This window comes from Sebastes umbrosus, chromosome 19 (assembly GCF_015220745.1).
Source record: "Sebastes umbrosus isolate fSebUmb1 chromosome 19, fSebUmb1.pri, whole genome shotgun sequence".
In the NCBI taxonomy this organism is placed as follows: Eukaryota; Metazoa; Chordata; class Actinopteri; order Perciformes; family Sebastidae; genus Sebastes; species Sebastes umbrosus.
In genome coordinates this window covers 26,454,550-26,476,173 of record NC_051287.1, presented here as the reverse complement: position 1 = coordinate 26,476,173, position 21,624 = coordinate 26,454,550, and the positions used below count along the sequence as shown (strand labels likewise).

The following is a 21,624-nucleotide window of genomic DNA, read 5'->3' as shown; positions in this document are numbered from 1 at the left end:
CACTGGGTGTATAAAATACAAGAAACAAATTTGCTAATATTTACTGCACATATTGTGGATGTATAATTCATGAGCAATTTGCAATAAAAGTATATATATATAAAAAAAAAAAAAGTCAGCACATTGACAGCTGTTGTTGCCTGTTGGGCTGCAGTTTGCCATGTTATGATTTGAGCATATTTTTTATGCTAAATGCAGTACCTGTGAGGGTTTCTGGACAATATCTGTCATTGTTTGGTGTTGTTAATTGATTTACAATAATACATATTTACATACATTTGCATAAAGCAGCATATTGTCCACTCCCATGTTGATAAGATTATTAAATACTACAAATCTCCCCTTAAGGAACATTTTGAACGGATAAAGAATGTGTGAATTAATCGATTGACAGCCCGAGGGTCTATGCATTGAAATATATTCAATGAAGTGTATTTCTACCATATATCACCATAGCTTAAAACAACAAGTCGTCTCAGTTTGGCGTGGACATCTGACTCCCATTGTTGCAGCTCTGTGGCTACAGACATATTGCTTTGTTTGTTTGCTCCTGCGGTAACATTCTGGCTTCCTGTTTTCTTGTTATGAGGACAGAAACCCACACATTATCATAACTTATTCAAATGATGTGCTGTTTTTTTCCATCAACCCCCAAGCTGTACTCTCTGAGCATTTTCATCCTGAAAATGACTGTAAGTGATCTTTGACACTCCCCGGGTTATGCCTATGTCTCGCCTGCAGTGTGTGTGATGGAAAAGGGGCTAGACCTTGGGGGTGGGAGGATGTTTGTTTGTCATATTCAGCGTTTTGCATGTTTACAAGAGAAAAGACACACTGGGTAGTGATGTGTACACAAGTTTGTTCCTCGAACATGCTCACGCACACACAACCGGTCATCTAGGAAGTGGACACGCACTCCTTTCTGCTCTCACGTATAAACATGGAGACACTCAGAGGGATGTAGACTTACTGGAGCTCTGTGTGTTTGAAGTGAAACAGCTGTAGCTGCATTAGAGATATAAATCCTTTCTGTGTCTTATGTACCTTCGCAAACATCCCAAAGGAGTTGTCCTCACCTGTATACTGTATGAATATCTGTTGGATGTATTCCGCCTGTTTGCATTTAAAACAAGCTTAGTTTTTTGGCAGAGAGACAGGAAAAGTCTTTCTTACTCCCTCTTGTTCTCTTCTCTCCCTCCATCTCCCCCTATGTTTACACACTACCCACACTGTGTTTAGAGATTATTGACAATCCCTGCTTGTCCGTTCTACAAATGTTTATGCTGTAGTCCTGATGGCCAGCAGGAGCGAGGCCGTACTCGAGGACAGGACGAGGAAGGTCCCTGATGAGCGTGTCTGGCCTTAGTTTCTCATTCACAAGTGAGGGCCGGATTGTATTTAGATGTGGATCATACGTATGTACCGGCAAATATAAACCTCCACGCGTACACCCGTGCGCACACAAGAGCACGCAGCTTACATCTGCTGCTCAAGTATGTTGTTCAAATAGTGATACTCACAGGCTCGATGACAGCAGGCTCTCCCTTCTGTCCCTTCTCGCCACGGGCTCCGTCGAACTACACACCAAACACACAGACACAAATAGAATCAGCTCCTCTTCATCCTCCTCATCTTCTATACCATGACTTTGCCAGTATGTCCTCCCATTATTTTTCACCTGAGTATACTGATCGGTCTCAGCAGGCAGCTTTTTGTCCCCTTGTCCACCGCCGTTATAATCCAGGTCGTCATAGGTGCCGTAGACGTCTAAATCGTCGTAGTTGGTGAGGGACTCTTCCTTGAAGCCATCCTCCAGGTCTGTGTAGTCACCCTCGCCTTCCACGCCCAGGCCCGTTCCGGTGGCGATGGATCCCCCTGCTCCGGTGCCGGCGCTGGCTGATCCCCCTCCAGTGGTCGAAGATCCTCCCACAGAGGCGGAGCCACCTCCTACGGACACGGAACCACCTCCAGCAGACCCGCCCCCGATGTTGATGGTAGAACTGCTGCTGCTACCTCCACCTCCAAGGTCGATTGTACTGCTGCTGCTGCTGCTACCTCCACCTCCAAGGACGATTGTACTGCTGCTGCCTCCTCCACCTCCAAGGTCGATTGTACTGCTGCTGCCTCCTCCAACTCCAAGTTCGATTGTACTGCCGCCGCCGCCTCCTCCACCACTGACATGAACTGTGCTGCTGCCGCCACCGCCTCCACCAGTGGTGTAATGGCCGTCCTCGTCATAATCATATCCGTCGACGTACTCATCGTAGGAACCTCCGGCCTATAAAAACACAGATATGGTTAATAAAGTGTTGCTTGTTTCAGTTTGAGGCAACTGATAATGAAGAGGTTACTCTGTTACCATAGAAACGCTACAACATTACTTTGCATTTGGGACATACATGTACAGTAGCGTACTAGGGCTGCAACCCAGGATTATTTTCATTATATATAAATATATAGATATTATTAGGGTGGTGGAGTGGTTAGCCCTCACAGCAAGAAGGTTTCTGGTTAGAACCCGGCTGTGTGGAGTTAGCATGTTCTCCCCGTGTTAGCGTGGGTTCTCTCCGGTTCTCCGGTTTCCTCCCACAGTCCAAAGACTCTAAATGTCCCGTTGGTGTGAATGTGAGCGTGAATGGTTGTCTGTCTCCATGTGTCAGCCCTGTCATAGGCTCTATAAAATGTCAGAAAATACTGGAATATGCTGTTTCTCAAATTCCTGACGTCTTTAAATGTCTTGTTTTGCCCGACTAACTGTCCAAAAAAACTAAAGATATTAAGTTTATTGTCACATTTTTAGAAGATTTGAAAAATGACTAGCTAGATTTATTTTCTGTCAATCGACTAATTGTTTCAGCTCCATCGTGTAAAGCTGCAACGATGGATTTCTATAAAAGCATTTATTCCTTCATGGTGGCATTTTTTAAAAACATCTGCATTGGCTTTGCTTCCCCCATGTGGATTGGTGGATTATAACATGAGGACGGGCCCAAAGAAGCCCCTGCCTATGTATCCCACATGTAAATGCAGGTAGGCCTTGCATAGAGTATGTAACAAAGTAAAGAGTAGGATTAAAAATGATTTAAACAGCTTATCAATACACCTATTAGACCTATCGGTCACACCAACAACAACTGATTGAGGATGTCGGTGTCATTAATGTCAACGTACTGATGTCTTATTGCTGGAGATGGTTATTGCAGATCCTCCTCCTCCTCCTCCTCCTCCTCCACTGGTGATGACCCTCCTTTCGATTCCGATCCCTGTGCCCTGGTCAATCTTTCCCCCTGCTCCCAGATCCAGTTCACCCCCGGTGCCGGTGCTGGTGATGGTGACACGTCGCGAGGTGTCCCCGTCGGGCGACGCCGTGGACTCGTCGTAGTAGGTCTCGTAGTTACCGTAGCTGTCGTAGCTGTCGTAAGGGCTGGTCTCCTCTCCGTAGGCGTCTCCTCCGCCGGTGGCGGTACCTGACGAGCTCGATGAAGAGCTGCTGGATGAGCTGGAGGAAGTGCCGGAGGATGGGCTAGAGGACGAGCCGGTGGAGATGGAGGTCAACACTTTGCCGCCGGTGGCACCAGAGCCCCTCAAAACCTCCTCCACTGTGGTCACCACGCTGTCTCCATCTGTCACCTGTAAGGCACAGAGGACATGGTCACTCTGGTGCATTTGACACAATATAATTACATTAATACAGGAAGTCCATTTTGTGGCTACCTTGACTTCTTTTGCGGTCGTCTCAGTACCAGTTGCTGAATCAAAAGGCTTGCCATCCACGTCCTCATAGTAAGGGTATTCGTAATAGTAGCTGTCCTCCTCTGTGTTCTATAGGAGAGAAACATGAGAGGGAGTATGACTGAGAGAGAAAAAATAACCATCAATTATTAAAAACGTGATCCACTGCTCTGTTGCTGCTGGGCCTGGCTGATGTATGTGTGACAGACTGAACATCGATCAGAAGCACACAGGAATGCCTTCTACACGCGGAAACCTCACGCTGCATCTCCCTGTTGCAACTTGTTACGACGAATGACAAATGACTTTTCCACTGTTTTCTTAATGAATCTGTCACACATCTTCAAAGAAAGAACACAGGTCAGGTTGCTGCGTAGCTTGCAGGCATACTGACTGTCATACTAACAGGCCTCAGGGCAAGGGAAAGGTCAACAGCAAGGACTTCCTGTCCATCTTTTAACACTTACTCTGACACACCTTTAATCAGCATGCAGTGTATTGGTATTCAAAGGGATGCAGGCTTAGGCAGGCACCACATCATTCCTGAACATTATTAACTAACTGCATAGCCTGATAACGTCGTTCTTCCCAGTCAGCACTTTCCTCTGGCAGAGTGCAGCTCTCTTGTATAAGCCAAGAGGCTCTTTTCAGCACAGGATCCAACCGAGATCTGATTTGAGTATTACAGACAATTATGGATTAAGGGAAATGAACTTCCTTAGGTAAGGTCGGCCATGAGAACACTTCTCTTGCTGGTTTCTACGATGTGTGTGCAAAAATCCTCCAAATTACCTCTAGTAATGGGCGATGTAATGGCCTTGTGTTTGCAAAGCTGCACTGCGAGCTCCGAGCTAAAAGGAACACATTAGAATGATAAAAAGTTAAAGATCGTTACTCACATATTCTTCGGCGTTGGGGTCCTGGTTCTGAGGCTGGTCGGGCACAGCCACTTCACAATCGGGGCTGTAGTGCTCACAGTAGTCATAGGCAGCACGATGGTCTGCTACAATCATTAGCTGCTGGATGTCTCCCTGGAAACCGCAAGAAACAGGAAGTCATGAGACCCGCTGGACATAGCTACAAGTCATGCATGGAAATAAACGAGCAAAACAATCGTCAGCGACGGAGACGGCGGTCCCACACTTGGCGACCCCTGGGGGGAAAATTTAAGTGCATAAACAAATAAAGATGAGGGAGAACATCTGCATGCAGCATTATCACATGCAGAACAGGCAGTCCTGAAACTAGGTCAAGCCAGGGGGAATCTGAGGATGACTAAATGATGAAGAACTTTGTCCGCGGTCCAAGAGTGTCGTTCTGCATCAGAGTGTGAGACAAAACACTTATGGCAAACAAGAGTGGAGTTACAAGAGAACATGGAACAACTGACTTCATGTAGCATGCGGACGATGACACAAACAAACACAGTCTTTAACACGATGATGGATTTTGAACAGCGCCCTGCCCCAGATCTGAGCGATTCTGCCTTTGAGCGGATTGTGTAAGATGAATGGATCAACTTAGCATGTGCCACATGGAAAACATGAGCAGACCTGCAGCTACAGATAGCTGACCTGAGCCTTTTGACTTAAAGGAGCGTGTGCATATGCTGAGTTGAGGGTGAAGTGGGGTGGAACAGTAGCAGAAGTGAGAGATTTAAAGGAAGAGGGGAAGAGGAAGAAACGGAGATTGATAGGAAAAGAGCAAGAGAGAACAAGAGGGGGAAAGGCTCAGAAGGATCCCCAGGCTACATAGGGAGCTGGGTGTGTGTGTTTGCCACATGTTTCTGCATATATGGCACCGAAACGCTGTATTGTATCTATCCAAAGCTGTCCTAATCACACTTCCAAATGCAGTGACATCATTCCACATCAATAAAATACAAACTTAGCTGAAACAGATATATTTTCAGGGGGGTATGAGGATCATGAAGTGACGCAACTATGGGAACGGACCGCCACAGAGCATGAAGTGTTTTTAATTATGACCAACTGCTGAAAATCTGAAACCCCTCAACATGTATTCTCCACGGATAGCTGTCTTTTCTGACTAACATCAATGGATTGCATTAGTGGTCTAAGCAGTGACAGTTCACTGAGGAGCTCCATACCACACAGAACACCCCGTCTCAGATCCTTGAATGACTCTTGCTCTACGAGATGCTGTTTCCTGCTCCGTCCTTGGCTTATACTATCAGTGGGGTTCATGGTGGATGCAGGAAAACAAATCCCAAAACTTCCTCCTAGACAGGAAGACTGGAGTAGCCATTACACAACTCTGAGCTCCCAGGAAACTTTCAAATGGCTACCTCTTTTTTCCAAAGTGGGGATTTGTAAGGAGCCTTTACTTGGTATCAGTTTGACAGACTGTTTCTCCCTCATCCTGGCAACACTGTGTGTAACAGCTGCGCTGAAAGGGGATGATGGGAATTCAGTGTTTGAAATGAGGTCACATTCAATAAGGAATAAGCCCTCTGTACAACAAAACAGCCCTGCCGTCTGGAGAACTGCTTTCCTATTCATATGCCATTCTTCTGCTTTCTCTTTCTCGCCATCTCCCAGAGCAGTCAGAGGGATGTCAGCGTAGATCCTGACCACAAGTGGTGTGATCCTAATTGTACCAAGACGAGATAATTAATCATACACCTAGGCATTAATGAGAACATCCTCTCAGCACTGAGGGCACCGTGGCAGAATGTGTTTAATGATGTGTGACATGTACACAGAGAGAGAACAAGGCGTCTGCATGCCTTCGGAGAGAAGTGTGCTGCTGTTATAAGGATCTTATTGAGGCTGGAAAAGCTGATGGCTGTTTTTGATTGTACTAACTCTATAGCCAGAGGCAAAAGAGAGGGGGAAAAAAGGATGAGAAGACGCTGGACAGGGAATGTGGACCTGAGCTGAGCTGTGCTTATTCATGTTGGACCATTCAGCATGAACGGTTCCAGCCGTCTGAAGTTTTATTCTGTTAAAAGTTCTGGGCTATAAAAAGGGAGGTTAGGCACTGAGCGCCGCACAAAACCAAATGCAGATGGAGAGGCAAAGAAAAGTTAGAAACAAACACTTTTTCACTTAGAGGGACATTCGAGCAACTTAACATTGCACTTAGATCAAGTCTGGAGAAAAAGAGAGGAAACAGAATGACTCTGAGATATCCTCACTTCTAGTCCTTAGTATGAGCAAAGCTCCAGAAACTCCTACATCCTACAATTCCCATAATGCAACTTCATAGCATCTCTTCATGAGACACTCCCTGCATTGTAATTTATATGCAGACGTCTATCAACTCTCACACCAGTTTATGATGCAAACTTATAAACTCCAAGTACATCACAATGACATCATCAGTGATGAGATAAGTGCTACAGAAATGAGTAGTAAATGAACTAACATATCAAATCTGTGGAGGGCCCCTTTATTGTTAAGCCTTAATTTTATATAAATAAATATATATAATTACATAGATAATTATTTGGAATATTCTAATTCTGATCAGATATAAACGATGAAGGGAAATTAAACTGCAACTATATGTCAAAGGTCTGTATTTGATTGGCTACATCACAAAAGGATGCTTGCTCACAAAAATGATTTCTGCGTTGACATAAAAAGGCATCGAGTACATGCGTTCCCATGAAACGGCACACCTTCACAGTAAAACTATTGTCAAAGTCTTGATCCACTAAAGCTGCTTCTGATTTCCTTTCTTTGAGCCAGTGCTGCTCTTTTCAACCACACGTCGCTCGACAGATTCTGGTGCCAAACGTTATATAAGCTGCTGTTTTACAGATGTAGGGAAGCCGTAAATATTCCTATACTGTACTCCAGCTCTACGCTAATGCCAAGTTCTTCATTTAGCATTCTGGCGCTGAGTGGTCAACTCAGCCCAGCAGCCCATTTAAGCAAGAGATATTTACTCCATTACTGTATACGGGGGCTACTTCTCTATATTTTCATGACAGGAAACCGCACTGTAACTACTGCATGTGCAGAGTCAGGGATTCAGAATTTGATAACACCGATTGGTTAAACCCAACACTTAAAAAGAACAAGAAATTATAGCTTATTCCCTCACTTCAACGGACGCTGACACAAACGCAGACTGACATGTATGTAAAATGATGAATATGCAGCAACACATGCAAAACGCAGACACACAAGAACCACCGATCCCACACCCAAACAGAGCACACCAAAGGGAGGAAGAAATCACACCCAAACCCCCGGGGGAACCATAGAAGACATGCAATCAGCTTTCATATTTGAGAGGGGACGGTGACATTTTTCACTCTGGAGCATCATGTGGCACATCAGAGTGGTGCTTAAGGCAGAAATTTCCGACAATAACAGGGTTGCTGCTGTCAGCATCTCCCTGGACTCCGCTGAAATATGACTCTTCTCTGGGCCAACGCTCTGGTGGAAAAGCCATCGCCTGTGGCTGTGAGCGACGGTCGAGCTCACTTCACATGCTTAAAGAAATAGTTGAAGACACGCACAGAATATGCGCGTGAATCCATACGTGATTAGCAGTTTACAAGATTAGATCACAGAGGCAGAACACAGACTGATCAATAACACTTATAAACGTTCAGATTCATCTATTCTTCTTTCTGTATTTTATTATACTCAAATGTCACATTAACTTTTTTGGCTTCCACTCCCAAACCTCACCCTGTTTCGGCCCACACACATGAATCCCAGCTGGATGTTCTGCTTGTGTCCAGGTGGGGGCAGGAGAGGGCTCTAGTGAGCATGAAGCCAAACATTTGTCTCCGTCTGAACCTGACCCACAATCATGCAGAGTGGACAGAGTTCATTGTGTTCCCTCTTCTGAATTATACAATATGATGCATGATGGGATGGTAGGCAATATCTTCAAAACCTTCTTCAAGGACACAGTGGACGGCTAATGAGTGGGATTAATTATTGCAACACGAGCGGCTAAAACTAAATTAACTGCACGCATATATGTTCTCTTCCTCTCTGTCTTATGCACACACATACTCTGAGCATGAGGTGAAGGGAGTCCAACAAAAGCTTATTTTGATTAGGTCTTGAGGTGATGTCAGGCGACCCCCTGCTGGTAAGTTTAGGGGGCTTTGCACTTTCTTGGCTTAGAGCAGCATAGCATGAAATAAACAGCACAAACCAAGGCTCATTATTTCTCCATATCCTCAGGGACACCTGATAATGGCTCTGTTTACCTTCTATACACATCACACAGCTTCAAGAAGAAAAACTCAAGTCTAGTTTCTCATCATTTTCAGCAAAGTCAAAATGGGAAGGAGGGCCCCCCACCCCCACATGGGAGGATAAGACCCTGGGAGGTCCGAGCTCTGGCTGCATTTTAAGGCGAGCTACTTTCACAACATATTTACACAATCACCCCTGAGCTCGGAGCCAGGCCCTGGTCCCTCTGCCAGCCCACACCGGCACACTCGCAGTCCCAGCGCCTGGGCAAACTCCAACCTGACCGCGAAAACCAAACAAAACACTGCAGAGGTCAGCCCGCCGCACAGAGGCCATAAATCAGCATGGACTGGACGCACACACAAAAATGCACGTGGACACATAAACAAACTAGATTGTCTACATAGCTGTGTGAGTACATACATGTTTAAAAACAGACATATGCCTTACAGAGAGATTCCACTCCAAATTTACAGAATTAAACCTTCACCAGACATCAAGCACATTTTCACCCACACACACTTTCCCCTCCAGACTGTAGCTCAATCCCAACGCCGCTCAGAGCAGCTGCCAAGAGCAACAGGCCCGTCTGACACCCCACTTATCCACCGCACAGCACCTTAACCATTCCCTCACCTCTTCACTGTTTTTCTGGATCCCATCTAGGCCTCTCCATCTTCTCCCAGCCCCCTTCACACTCCCTTCTGTATACCATTTTAATTCCACGTCTCTGAGGACGATGGGCAGCCATATTCACATTTCCTGTTCATTTGGGGTGGTGGAAACCAGAGCGGGCTCGCCTCGTCTGACAGACGTAGATTCGCAGTGTTTGACTTGGCCATTTTGCTGAAATCTACATAAAAAAGTGCTGAGGGCACACTTCAGGGCTCGCTGACACAGTAAAGGAATAACAGAGGGAGTAAGGGGGCGAAAGACAAACATCTGACATGAGTTAGGGAAATTCTCTTAATTATCCACGGTGGAAACTCCATCTTCCCTGGGGCTACTGAAGTCTAAGTCCCATTCCTCAGCCTGAGATGTACAGAGGCAGTGTGTTCTGACAGTGAAGCATGACATACACTTTGGACAAGATAATGCAGACAAATGTGACAACAGCAATGTGCATGTACAGTACAGGGATTTAATATTGTATACTTTGGAAAAACTAAAACACCACGCCACAATATAGCATCCAGAAGTGACATTATAGCTACATTATTATTACACAGTGAAATATGGCAGCTATAAATTCTCTACTTGAATCTGCAATAATCTATTATCATCTGGATCACAACATCTAGATTAATCCAGCTGGGACAGATTGCAGTTCCCAGCTCACTGACTTGATTTTATCTGTGGGTAAACTGCAGTTCAACAGAAAAACACAGGGCTGGGCCATAATTCAACATGATCATTTATCGTCTCTTAATGGGATCATATCGTGATGAAATCATACATTGAGATATCATGATACACAATTACGTCGTCTAAATTGATAATATCAACAAAATCTGATCGTTTTGCACTAAAGTTCTTCATTAAATGAGAAAATACATTAATTCATGTCGAATATTTATTGATTGAATTACCAGAAAACATGTTTTATTGTGATATACTGTATATCGTTATCAAGACATGAGATGACCTATATCGTGATAGAAGATTTTGGCCATATCACCCAGTAGAAAAACAACATACATAACATACACTGCAGCGACATACTGTACAGTCACCTGCCAGTTTATTAGGTACGCCTAGCTCAACCTAATGCAGTACAGCAGTCCTGTAATAGATGCTACTTATATGAAGGTTTGTGTTGAAACTGTTTTTGAAAAGTGTTGATTAAACTTTAAGATCATTTTGGAGGCTGCAGTTTGTGGTGCTGTTGAATTGGATTGGATTATACTGACAGGTGTTTCTATTATTTTGTCCATCCCATTTATATCAATGACAGTGGGCTACATAATGTAGCAGAAACACCTATAATCGGCCTATAAACCTACTTAACTGGCAACTGTAAGATGACTGAGGTGGATTCTAGGTTCAGGTACGAACTTCCACTCCTTGTCCGAGTTGTCTGCCTTAAAATTAACCATGTTCGGGTGGTTCTAAGTGTCTGACAAATAGGGCTGATCGATTATGGCAAAAATCATAATCCTGATTATTTTGGTCTATTATTGACATCATGATTATTTAACACGATCACTCATTGACTTTAGAAACATGCATATATATAGAAAGAAATGCATCAATCTGGTGCACTTTGAGAGATACATTAAGAGGCTGGATCTACGAAGAGCACCTAGAAAGCATGGAAAACGAGACAGGTCCGTGTTTCAAGACAGGTCAGATGGATTCACTGACATCGCCGCATTGAGGTCAGTCCACCCCGGTCAACAGTTGAAGCGGGGAGCTCCGTCCCTCCCCGTAGGGCAAGAGGGCACAGTGAGCACTAAACGACGAGGTCCGAGTGAGGGGGGCTGTAAAGCTCCACCTTCATCCCGGGCCTTTCCGAGCCAACCTGGAGCCGGTTGTGGATTTTATTATTATTTCATACTTCTGTCACCAGACCAGTCATGAAGAAGGCAGGGCATTTGGTCTCCTCTGATGGGGCTCCACAAGAGAAGTCATTATCCATCTATTTACCATCCAAGGTAGACTTCTTACTGCTTTTTGACACCTTTTTTTTGTCAAAGAGGCCAGGTACACTGATTCAAAAGCTTGACTACTGAGTGCAGCTAATAACAAATAATAAAAGAGAAGCCCAGTCATGGCCTGGAAACATCAGTCGAACCAGCTTTACTACGACCTCAGACACTGGGCCAAAATGGGTTTAAATCAGATTCTGAATTTGGAAAATCGACTGTACATATGGAAAGTGTTGTGAATCAGAAGAGCCTCTACAGATGAATACATCTTTACCATGGATGACTGAAACATGTGAACTGTGAATATAAGGGGGTGCCGAGCGAACGGCAGGAGGAAAAGTCGTGAGGTGAAGATGAGGAAACAGGATGTGTACAACTCTTCATGCCCTCACAACATTAAAGCTCTTAACGAGCATCACACGCGTGTTTTTACTACTTTTTCCTGGCTGTGCATGGTTGCACCATGGGAGCCAAACAACTGGCTTCATCCCTTTACTCTTATCATACTGCCTTTAACTCCCCCGTTCATTCCATCTCTAATCCTTTACTTCAATATATCTTAACCTCAATCCTCCTCTTCTGAAGCACATCACGCTTTCCTACCTATCCTCCCCAACTCACCCACACACATCGACGTCCAACCCCCCTCCTTGTTCAGACCATCAGCCTGGGACAGCCTATCAGCGGATACCAAGGAAACCTCTGGATGATGTCATTTGGTATGGTTGCTGTTCCAAGACTGACATCAGAGGGGAGAGAGCTCCTCATTTTTTCCAGAGTGTGACCCAAAATCTTTGGCTCCACTGCCCGAAACCTACTGCTCCTCTCAATCCTGAATATCTTGTTCTTCTGATCTACTCTGCTCCATCCAGCTCTCCACAATATGCCAAAGTGATGTCTTTCTGTGACACGCTATATGATCGCCCTCTGCCTCTGACTGCAACAATGGAGGCCGGACAAGAAGCGCTGTGTTTGCACAGCTCCACCTCGGCTACTTCGATTCACTCTAGGTCCCCTGTGGTCCCCTCTGAGTGAGGCCAAGTGGTCCATCTGTCCCGTTTGTGTTCCCCTCAAACCAACCGCAGCCGTTTATTCCACTCGACGTTACTTAGAACCGAGGGATGGGCATTACATTATCTACGGTTTTTCTTGGCACTCTTGCGGGGAAACAACAGTGAACACGGAAATCAAGGGACACACTGGACTTTGTCATGTAGGCCCTGAATTCTGGACAACAGAGATTAAAACACTGGAAAGACACACGTGCTTTCAACATCTATAACCCTACAGCCGTGAGGAAAAACAAAGAAAGATCATTAGCTGGACTTTATTAAATATAATGCTTCTTAAAGCTGCAATTGGTAACTTTGAGCAAATATGAAAAAAAGTTATTCTCATAAAACTGTCACTATATACAGTACTGCATTATGTTCCTCTGCCTCCACCTGTGCTGCTTATGGCATTTGCCAGATTTAACCACGCCCAAAGGAAAACAACCAATCAGAGCCGAGGAGTCTCTACAGTAGTTGCCAATCACTGCTCGCAAAACTCACGAACTTTGATCAAACGGTCAAACTAGGCAGCGCTGATCAAATATGAATCAATATTCTGTTACTATAATGACTATTTCTCTCCTCAGATGTTATCAGAAACATATCATAGTGTACTGTTTAGCTGTAAAATGAGAAAGTTCGCGAGTTTGGCGAGCAGTGATTGACAGCTGCTGTAGAGACTGCTCGGCTCTGATTGGTTGTTTTCCTTCGGCATGGTGAAATCATTCAAATGTCTCTACAGTAGGAGCCCTACGAGGACACAGAGGAACAGGATTATTTTTCCACAGATTATTTGTCTCATGCCCTACTGTCAGGATATAGTGACAGTTTTATACACATAACTTTTTTATCAGATTTGCTCAAAGTTACCAACTCCAGCTTAATGACTGACTTTAACGTGCACATTACAGTCATTATGAAGGAGTGATTACTATTTCATCTGCAACAGATGAGCATTGATTAGCAGGTAAAATACCTGTCTTCTTATACATATAATCATCACCTTAACTACCCTCATAGTCTATACTGGCACACGCTACAGTACTCTTGTATAAGCTACTAAAAAAAAAAAATAACATTTATGCCACTTATAGAGAGTAGAAGCTCTCTCTGTGACCACAATAACCATGTCAGACACCAAACCACAAACCACCTCGGCATACAGTAAGTACTGCTTGCCTCCTGACTCCTGTATGTAAAGAAAAGACTCCTCTAAGGAACAGGGAAAGAAACACACCATTCACCGTAATTTAAAGGTCTCATTGATAACATTTTTATAGATGACTTTTTTTTTTAAATAATACATCTTGGGAGCTTTTAGAAAGGTGCCGAATAAAAGAATTAAAAAAAATTATGATTGTGAATTAATCATTTTAAAAATGTTGGTGGGTCCAAAATGAATGTATTGTTTATCTCTGTGGAAGATATCTGACGTTTGGTTCCCACTTCTAACAAGGATTGTGAGCCAATAGTAAAACAACGTTGGCATCACATGGTATCTCTGGGTCGTCAGTTACTGTGGAAAAAACGTATAAATGGCTGAGATTGACGGTAAGTGGCTGGCAACCACTTGTTGTGAAGTAAATGAAATGGAACGGGGTGAGGAATGAGACATCTAGTGGCTGAGTGTTAACAATAGTCCCTTTTTAAAGTGTGATGAATCAGAGTAGCTGTCCTTCCTCTAGTCTATATGTAAATATGTCTTTAAAAATATCTCTTTTTTTATGGGGAAATTCTTTTTTAGCAGGTATCCTTGTGATGGATGGAAAATGTTTTTGCTCTTTCTTATTATCGCCCCCCTTCTCATGCTGTTTTTCTAAAGAGATTGACTGGAAATCGTAGCCTCATGAGTCAACTGAACTAATTGGCCTCCTGGTGAAATCACATACGTTGTTCTTGTGTTTTCCTGCTCACCACCTCTTGGTGGTAACTGACTCTGGCAAAAGTCAACAGACTCGACTACTACGGAGGGGAGAAGGGAGTAAGAGGAGGAGAGGAGCGCAGCCTGAGCATAATTTGGAAACTATGTGGCATATTTTCCATTTTCTGCACGCACTGGAGCCTGTCCTGTCTCCCAACTGGCAGACGCACAGCAGGAGGGCTTTAAACATCTCACACAAAATATCTGTCTGTTCCCACGGTAACCATTGGACTGTTACCGCGGCTCTGGTAGCTTGGCTAAGAGTTAAATTGCTCCTGTATCACCTCGATCTCGTGACGAGTATGCTACAGGCTATAATAAAATTACAGCAGGATTACAACTGTGTCGGGTAAATGCAGTCATCCTGTTGGCAACTGGAGGAATTTACTGGTGGCCATTAGGCTTAGCTTAAATAATACTGTAGCTATAATACACCGAAAACATCTGTATTTACGCCTCATTAAATAGTTCAAGTCAACAATTCCACTAAAATGTGAACTTAATCTTAGCAATATAAAACAGTGCTGTGCCTCACGCATGAACCACATCTAACGCTGTTGTGGAGATAAATGCATACATATACAGTACGGTACATGAAATCTGGCTTTGGTTGCAAGGCTGTGATTAATGGTTTGGACAGAGGGGAAAGAAAGTTTTAGTTATATATCTCATGATATATCTATCTCCCCTATGGCTTGGCAGACCAACATTAGGGGATTGTGTGTGTGCGGGGGGGGGGAGTGATGTCATATTTCATTCTTTTTGTCTGCTCTGGCTGAGCAGCAGTGAGGTTAAAGGTCGGCTGGCTCAGCATCAGTCACATCAGTCAGCCTCTGTTACTAATTATTATTGAGGGCCTCAGCCTCACAGACTAATCCCCCTTTAAACAAGCACAACTCTGACGGGACAAAGACAACACTATTCCTTGTGCCTTGTGCCTCTCTGTGTGCGTTTTGGTGTGTGTGTGTGTGTGTGTGTGTGTGTGTGTGTGTCCCTCACAGGGGTCATGTTAAAGAGCCACAAATATCTTCACAAAAGCTCATTTAAGGCGCAATCCAAACTTACTCCCATTCTTCACACTGAGTGAAAGCCAAAAGTATTTCAGGTTATGACGCACAGGTATCTCTGGTATCACAGGTATCTCTGGGTATTATAAACCCCAAAGGATTCCTGTCAGATTACAGAGGACCTATTATGCCTAAAAGGTCTGCAAAGCCCAAAGTCCACACCAAAGGGAGTTCCTCTCCCCCACAGAAACACTGTTCCTCAACTGCCTGAAATGCCTTGCTCGAAGTCCCGCAACTCTTCCGTAACGTGGTGATGTCACCAAGTAACACATTTACATAATACCTGCCAAGCGGCTAGTTTGGCACGCGATATTATGTTGTGCAATACTGTATCAATTCTCCAAAACACTATAGATTTTTAACCTCTTACAAATAAGAAGGCTCCCCGTTGTAGCGGGCTCAGTTTTTAAGCTAGTTAGCTTTCTGGCATCATATGAAACTGCAAAACCTGAGAAAATCCCTCGGTACCAACCATGTCCCAGCTTGTCCTGAAGGAGGCTAAATAATGCCCCAAATTTACGCAAAATGTTGGCGAGGAAAAACTGGCATGGCCATTTTCAAAGGGGTCCCTTGACCTCTGACCTCCAGATATGTGAATGAAAATGGGTTCTACGGGTACCCACGAGTCTCCCCTTTACAGACATGCCCACTTTATAGTGTGTGTATTTCTGGTGTGTTTATACCATAACAGTTTTCTTAAAATAAATTTTAAAAATGGCAATACATCGCCTTGCTTACAGTATTGAAATACATACACAGCCCTACCCTCAAACAAAGCTAGTTAGAGCGGAGCTGGAGCGTAGTCTGAAGAGTTTGGTTTGGTTAACCAATCACAACAGAGTGGGCCAGCTGACCAATCAGAGCAGACTGGGCTTTAGTATAGCCAGTATGAGAAAGTGTTTTTTGAACATTAAAGCATGTAAACATGTGTAATAGCATCTAGTAGAAACCCAAAATACAGGTATGCACCTGAAAATGAGAATTCCTCTTTAACATTCATCTTTCATCACCAGCCACAAAGTATTTATGCACATGGACAGAAGAGAAAGGAAGAAGTAAAGCCCTCATTCTAATAATGAAACCTGTCGCCGCCTGTTAAGAACCTCTGTAAACAAATATGTTGCAGCCAATTCAGAGAAAGAATTCAAGCATGAAACCACAAACACAAATATAACAGTTTGACTTGTAGGTTTTTACTGCTTAGTAGCCACAATGAGGCAAAGCTTCAAAACGGCAACAACAGATGTAGAGTTGAACAGCAAAACAACTGAAAACAGAACAGGGACGTTCTGTTTTTTTGTGCGGAAGATGTGGAATATGTGGCACCTTAAATTAAAATTTGATTTGTGATTGCGTGCATGTGTGTGGTAGAGAGGTTGGGGGATCAGACACTGGGGGTTCCACAAGCTAAATCCACACATCTATAGAGGATGTGGACACCACCACAATCCACATTCCGTGCGCCGTGACATGCAGAGTGGGGATTGGGGATGACCATCATTCGCACCACAGCCACATGTGTCTGTACTGCCATTAACGGAGAAACTCATTTGCTTTTACCTCATATGTTTAAGGGCTTTAAATCAAAGCCAATTTGGCCTGAGTATCATCCACAAAAGGACTGTTGTGTACTTACTAGAGTTGTTTAGTACAGCCTTGAAAATAGAAAAACTGCATAACCTATAAATCAATTCTCACACATGTCCCAAATGGACACAGTTTAGTGGAACACTAATGTGCATCTGGTAAAAATGAAACTGACTCGACATGCAAACAGTCCCAAATGGTGCGACAAGCGAACAGACGATAGGATAATACCATTAAAAACATGCAGATTAGGAGTCAAAGTATAATGCCTACCTCAAAGACTTCTTCATCAAGTATTCTAGTTCCAAATACTACAATTCCCTTGGTATCGATGATGGGGTGGGGGCTTCGGAGCAGCTTCTGGGTGGCCTTCTTTTTACAGTCCAGAATGAGGGTGATGGTCTGCTTGTGCACACTGATGGCTACTCGATGCCACCTGGAAGGGAAGGTGAAGTTAATTCACACACTTACTGGGTTACATGCAGCCCACTTACACACGACTAAGAGTCCCTTTTGTTAGGCCTTTCGTTCAAATTCAAATATATCCAATACTGTTTTGTTTTTTTTGGTGTTGCAAACAAAATTCTACGCTGTGCCTGCAAGCAGACGATCCGCATTTGAAGACACTGCAATCCACATTAAGTGTGAGGGATCAAATATACAACATCACAAATGAACACGGACAAGGTTGCATGTCAAAAGGGACACCTGGGCCAGGTGCTGCTTAACAAACTAAACCAGCATCAAAGCAGAACACATCCACCTGGACTTTGATTAGAGGGGAAGATGCATAAACCAAATGCAGGATCTAATATGCGTTTCTAGAAGTGTTGGATGTTGGAGTGCACCTACTTTCCGTCAGCTAGGTTGACTCCTCTGAAGAGGGGGTAGTCCTCGGGGCTGGGTTTGCCTGTGTGGTCCTCGTACAGGAACACTGGAGAGCGGCCCACTTCCAGTCCGAGCTGCTGGATGCCCTGCTCGTTGTACACAGACAACAGGAAGGACTGGCTGCCCTTCTTGGGCTTCACTGTGGCCAAGATGGAAAAGTCCTCCGGGAACACATCACCTGGCAGGACGGATGGCGGGTTGGACAGCAAGAAAAACATTTTGGAGAGTTATAAGTAGCAGTAACCATTCATCATCATCATAAGAGGAATGAAATGTTTGTGTTCAGGATGTTGTAACCGTATTATTTTAGGCGATCGACTGGGCTCTTCGGTGTCAAGAGGGAAAATGAAAATTAATGGAAAGAAATGTTACAAAAACAGACAATTTGGATTGGAAGGATTCGGAAGATGGGCTTTGAGCAGCGAAAGGAAACACCAGCGATTTGTGGAGTGCTGAAAATGTAACAGGATAGGATTAATCTGAAAGGGATGGCTGGCAGACTAGAGGCCGGTCAGAGGACAAAAAACAAAAAGTTAGAAGTGCAAAGTGGAACATTTCCAGCGCAGCACAGGATGAGACACATAATGACTAAAGCATGTGATCCTGAGAGACTTTGTCGAGCCATCCTAAACCCCTCCTTTCCGCCTCTCTCTTCTCCCACAGCTGATCGATCTAACAGACGCTCCAGCGGAGGGTTGGAGACGAGGAAATAGGAGTCAAGAATTTACAGGAGAAAGACACATAAGTATGGAAATGGAAATACCAATAATACTTTGGTATTTCAAACACATAAAAAGTGCAGAAACAGACATAAAAAAAAGACGTGTCTGCCTCCATCTGCATGCTTCCACTGTGCAGCCTTAACTATTTCCACCATTTTGCTGAGGGGCACATCTGCCGGTCAGATTCCCTTAGTGGGGTGTTCTCAGGACCCCAGAAAGAGGGCGGCCTCCCAACCACCCGATGAGACTGTTGCTTGCTAATGTCGAGGTCAGACTACACTTGAAGCAAACAGAGCTTTCTGATCCTCTAGTTTGGGGAAGAAAAAAAAAGCACAGAAGCAATCTGACCATATTGAAACCACTATTGTTAAGAGAAACCAGCTATCTGGATTATATTTAACATGAGCAAAGAAACCACTTGGGTTGCAGCAGTAGCACATCTCTGCTGTTCAGTACTGTAAGTGCAGAACGGAGAGTTCCAGACGGCCGGAAAAGAGAGGCCGGGTTTGTGGCTGCAGTGGTTTTGTTGCACCTCGTGCAGCCATCAAACCCCCTTACTCTGCCACCATTCTCTCAGAATAACAGCACACAGGCTGGAAAAAGCTAAATTGGAGTGACTAACCAATCAGAGGCTGTGGAGAAGAAGACGTCCCTGAGGGGAATGCGGTGTGGAAACCGGAGGTTAGGAAGAGATAGTGGAAAGAAGAAAGAAAAGAGAAGCTTTGTGACCAAATTTTGGCACCATCATCCATTCACTTTCAGCATCTGGGTGTCTGTTCGCCTTCCTGTATTGTCTTCCTGCCTTTTTCTATGATTCCTCCTCCTGCATTAATGCCAGGCATCAAATCGCATCATGCGGAGCGACCACATGCCTTGGCAGTGTGCTCCCTCAGGAATTCAGCTTGGCATCATATGAGAAAGATTGCCTTAATTGACAGATGCTTCGACAGAACGGCGTAAGGCAGACATGAAGAGAGGGCGAGCGCAAGAAAGAAGGAGAAGAGACGGACAGTCCTTCAAAACCATCCAGTTTGGCGACAGAAAGACTCGAGTGGGCAGAATGTCATGAAATGAAAAGTGTTATGATGCAAGACAGGACGGTGGGAAATATGAGAGAAAAGAACCCAGTTTGTCGCTACATCCTGTTGCATGAGCCACGTCTGTCACAGAGACAATGACTCAGCGCTGCCTCAGGACAGGCTGTTATGTGTGGAGGTCAAGGGTCAGCTGAGATGCGAAAGGGACACCATGGCACTGAAGTACAGGGCATGTGGGGGAGGAAATAAATTACTAATTTTCAAATTCAAAGTGCTCTTTTTGCAGGGCAGAAATTGAGAATTAACCACAACACAGTGTCACGACAGTTCGTGAAATAGTCACGAAACTTAATCTATTTGATTCGTGTACACAGACGCGAATTCCTCTTTTTTTTTGTGACGCAACTTTCAACAACGTATTTGTCTTTTTTTTTCCTACGAACGTCCAGCAACACGTGACTGTTGCATGTGTCAATTTCCACTCCAGTATTTTCAAAATAAAACTACTTGAAAAGATGGTGGTTTGGGTTAAAATAACTCCGGAAGTGCCGTAACTTAAAGGCAGGGTTGACGATGTTCTCCAGTCTACACTATCTGTTCTATTGGTTGAAATGGTCTTTACACCCCGACAGTGATCCATTACTGATGAGCTCTGAAAAAGGAAAAGAGCCGTCATAAGTAGCTGCTGTAATCCTATAAAAACGTCTACCAATCACTGCCTCGCGGTCCGCTTGGAAAGAACCGATCAGATGCCTCCCTGCCTCCCTGCTCCTACTCTACCCTTGGCGTGCACCAGCCTGAACTCAAAGCACGTCACCGCCGCACGTCTACTGGAGAATAGAAGAGAAAACTCAGCCCTGCAGCAGCACTGCCGCGGTTACTTACGCGTTGTTGAGTCCTCCTCCCTGCGCGCCGTTTGCCGCTCTTTATACTTCTGGGTTCACAATACATGGATTACATATGACATACGAATTGATTTTGTGCTGACCATCATGAAAAATGTCGATGTACAAGAATCAATACATTTAATTTCACAAACTGCTGTGCGACTGAGCTGGAAACCAACAATGAGTCGTTGTCTTTATGTTCACAAGCGTTAAGTTTCGCTAAGTTGTAGTTTTGTTGCCTAAACCTAAAAAATGTAACGTTTCATCCAATTTTACAACGTGTTAGAACGCGTTGCTTTTTCTTTTTCACTTTTACAACGTAGTAGTCCCCTACTGACACACATCTCTGGTGCTTATAGCGCCTGCTAACGCCTGTTTAAAGGTTGAGAGAACATCCATCCGAGAAGAGGAGGGTGAACAAAGGAGGTTAACAAAGAGAAAACCGAGGACGAGAAGAGGAAAAAGAGCACTCTCTGGTGTCTGTGACCCTTCCTCCTTAGTCTCTCCTCAGGACCTCATAGCAAAGAGTGTGTGTGGGGGGGGTCGGTCAGAAAAGCTCGGGTTTCTAGTCTGGAATGTGTTTCTCAAACCGCGACTTCAGGCCACCAGATGAGAGATACCTCATTCCTCATTTAGTGTGTGTGGACATGGTGGGAATGGAGAGGCTGTGGTGCCAGAAGTCCTGGGAGTTTTCACTGGCAGCACCATCATCAGACTAAAGAGGTCTGGGAATTTCCTCCAGATTAAATAACCAATTAAAATTGCTTTTTATTTTGATAGAATATCTAGCTAGCTTTTGTTTTACTTTGGACTATTCTCTGGGAGAAACATAGAGCTGATGGAGAAAGCTCTTATTTACAGGTTAAAAGAGATGGAGAGAGTGGTTTGCCACCC

At 44.3% G+C, this 21,624-nt stretch overlaps 1 protein-coding gene across 1 annotated transcript in view; it reads right to left on the bottom strand.

The window, feature by feature from the left end:
* Positions 1-21,624, bottom strand: part of col5a1 (procollagen, type V, alpha 1) — an 87,920-nt gene that overhangs the window by 42,997 nt on the left and 23,299 nt on the right. The window contains 7 exon segments of the mRNA XM_037752006.1: positions 1,521-1,577; positions 1,679-2,278; positions 3,172-3,630; positions 3,715-3,822; positions 4,632-4,763; positions 17,470-17,632; positions 18,049-18,262. Coding sequence (XP_037607934.1) covers positions 1,521-1,577; positions 1,679-2,278; positions 3,172-3,630; positions 3,715-3,822; positions 4,632-4,763; positions 17,470-17,632; positions 18,049-18,262 — 1,733 coding nt within the window.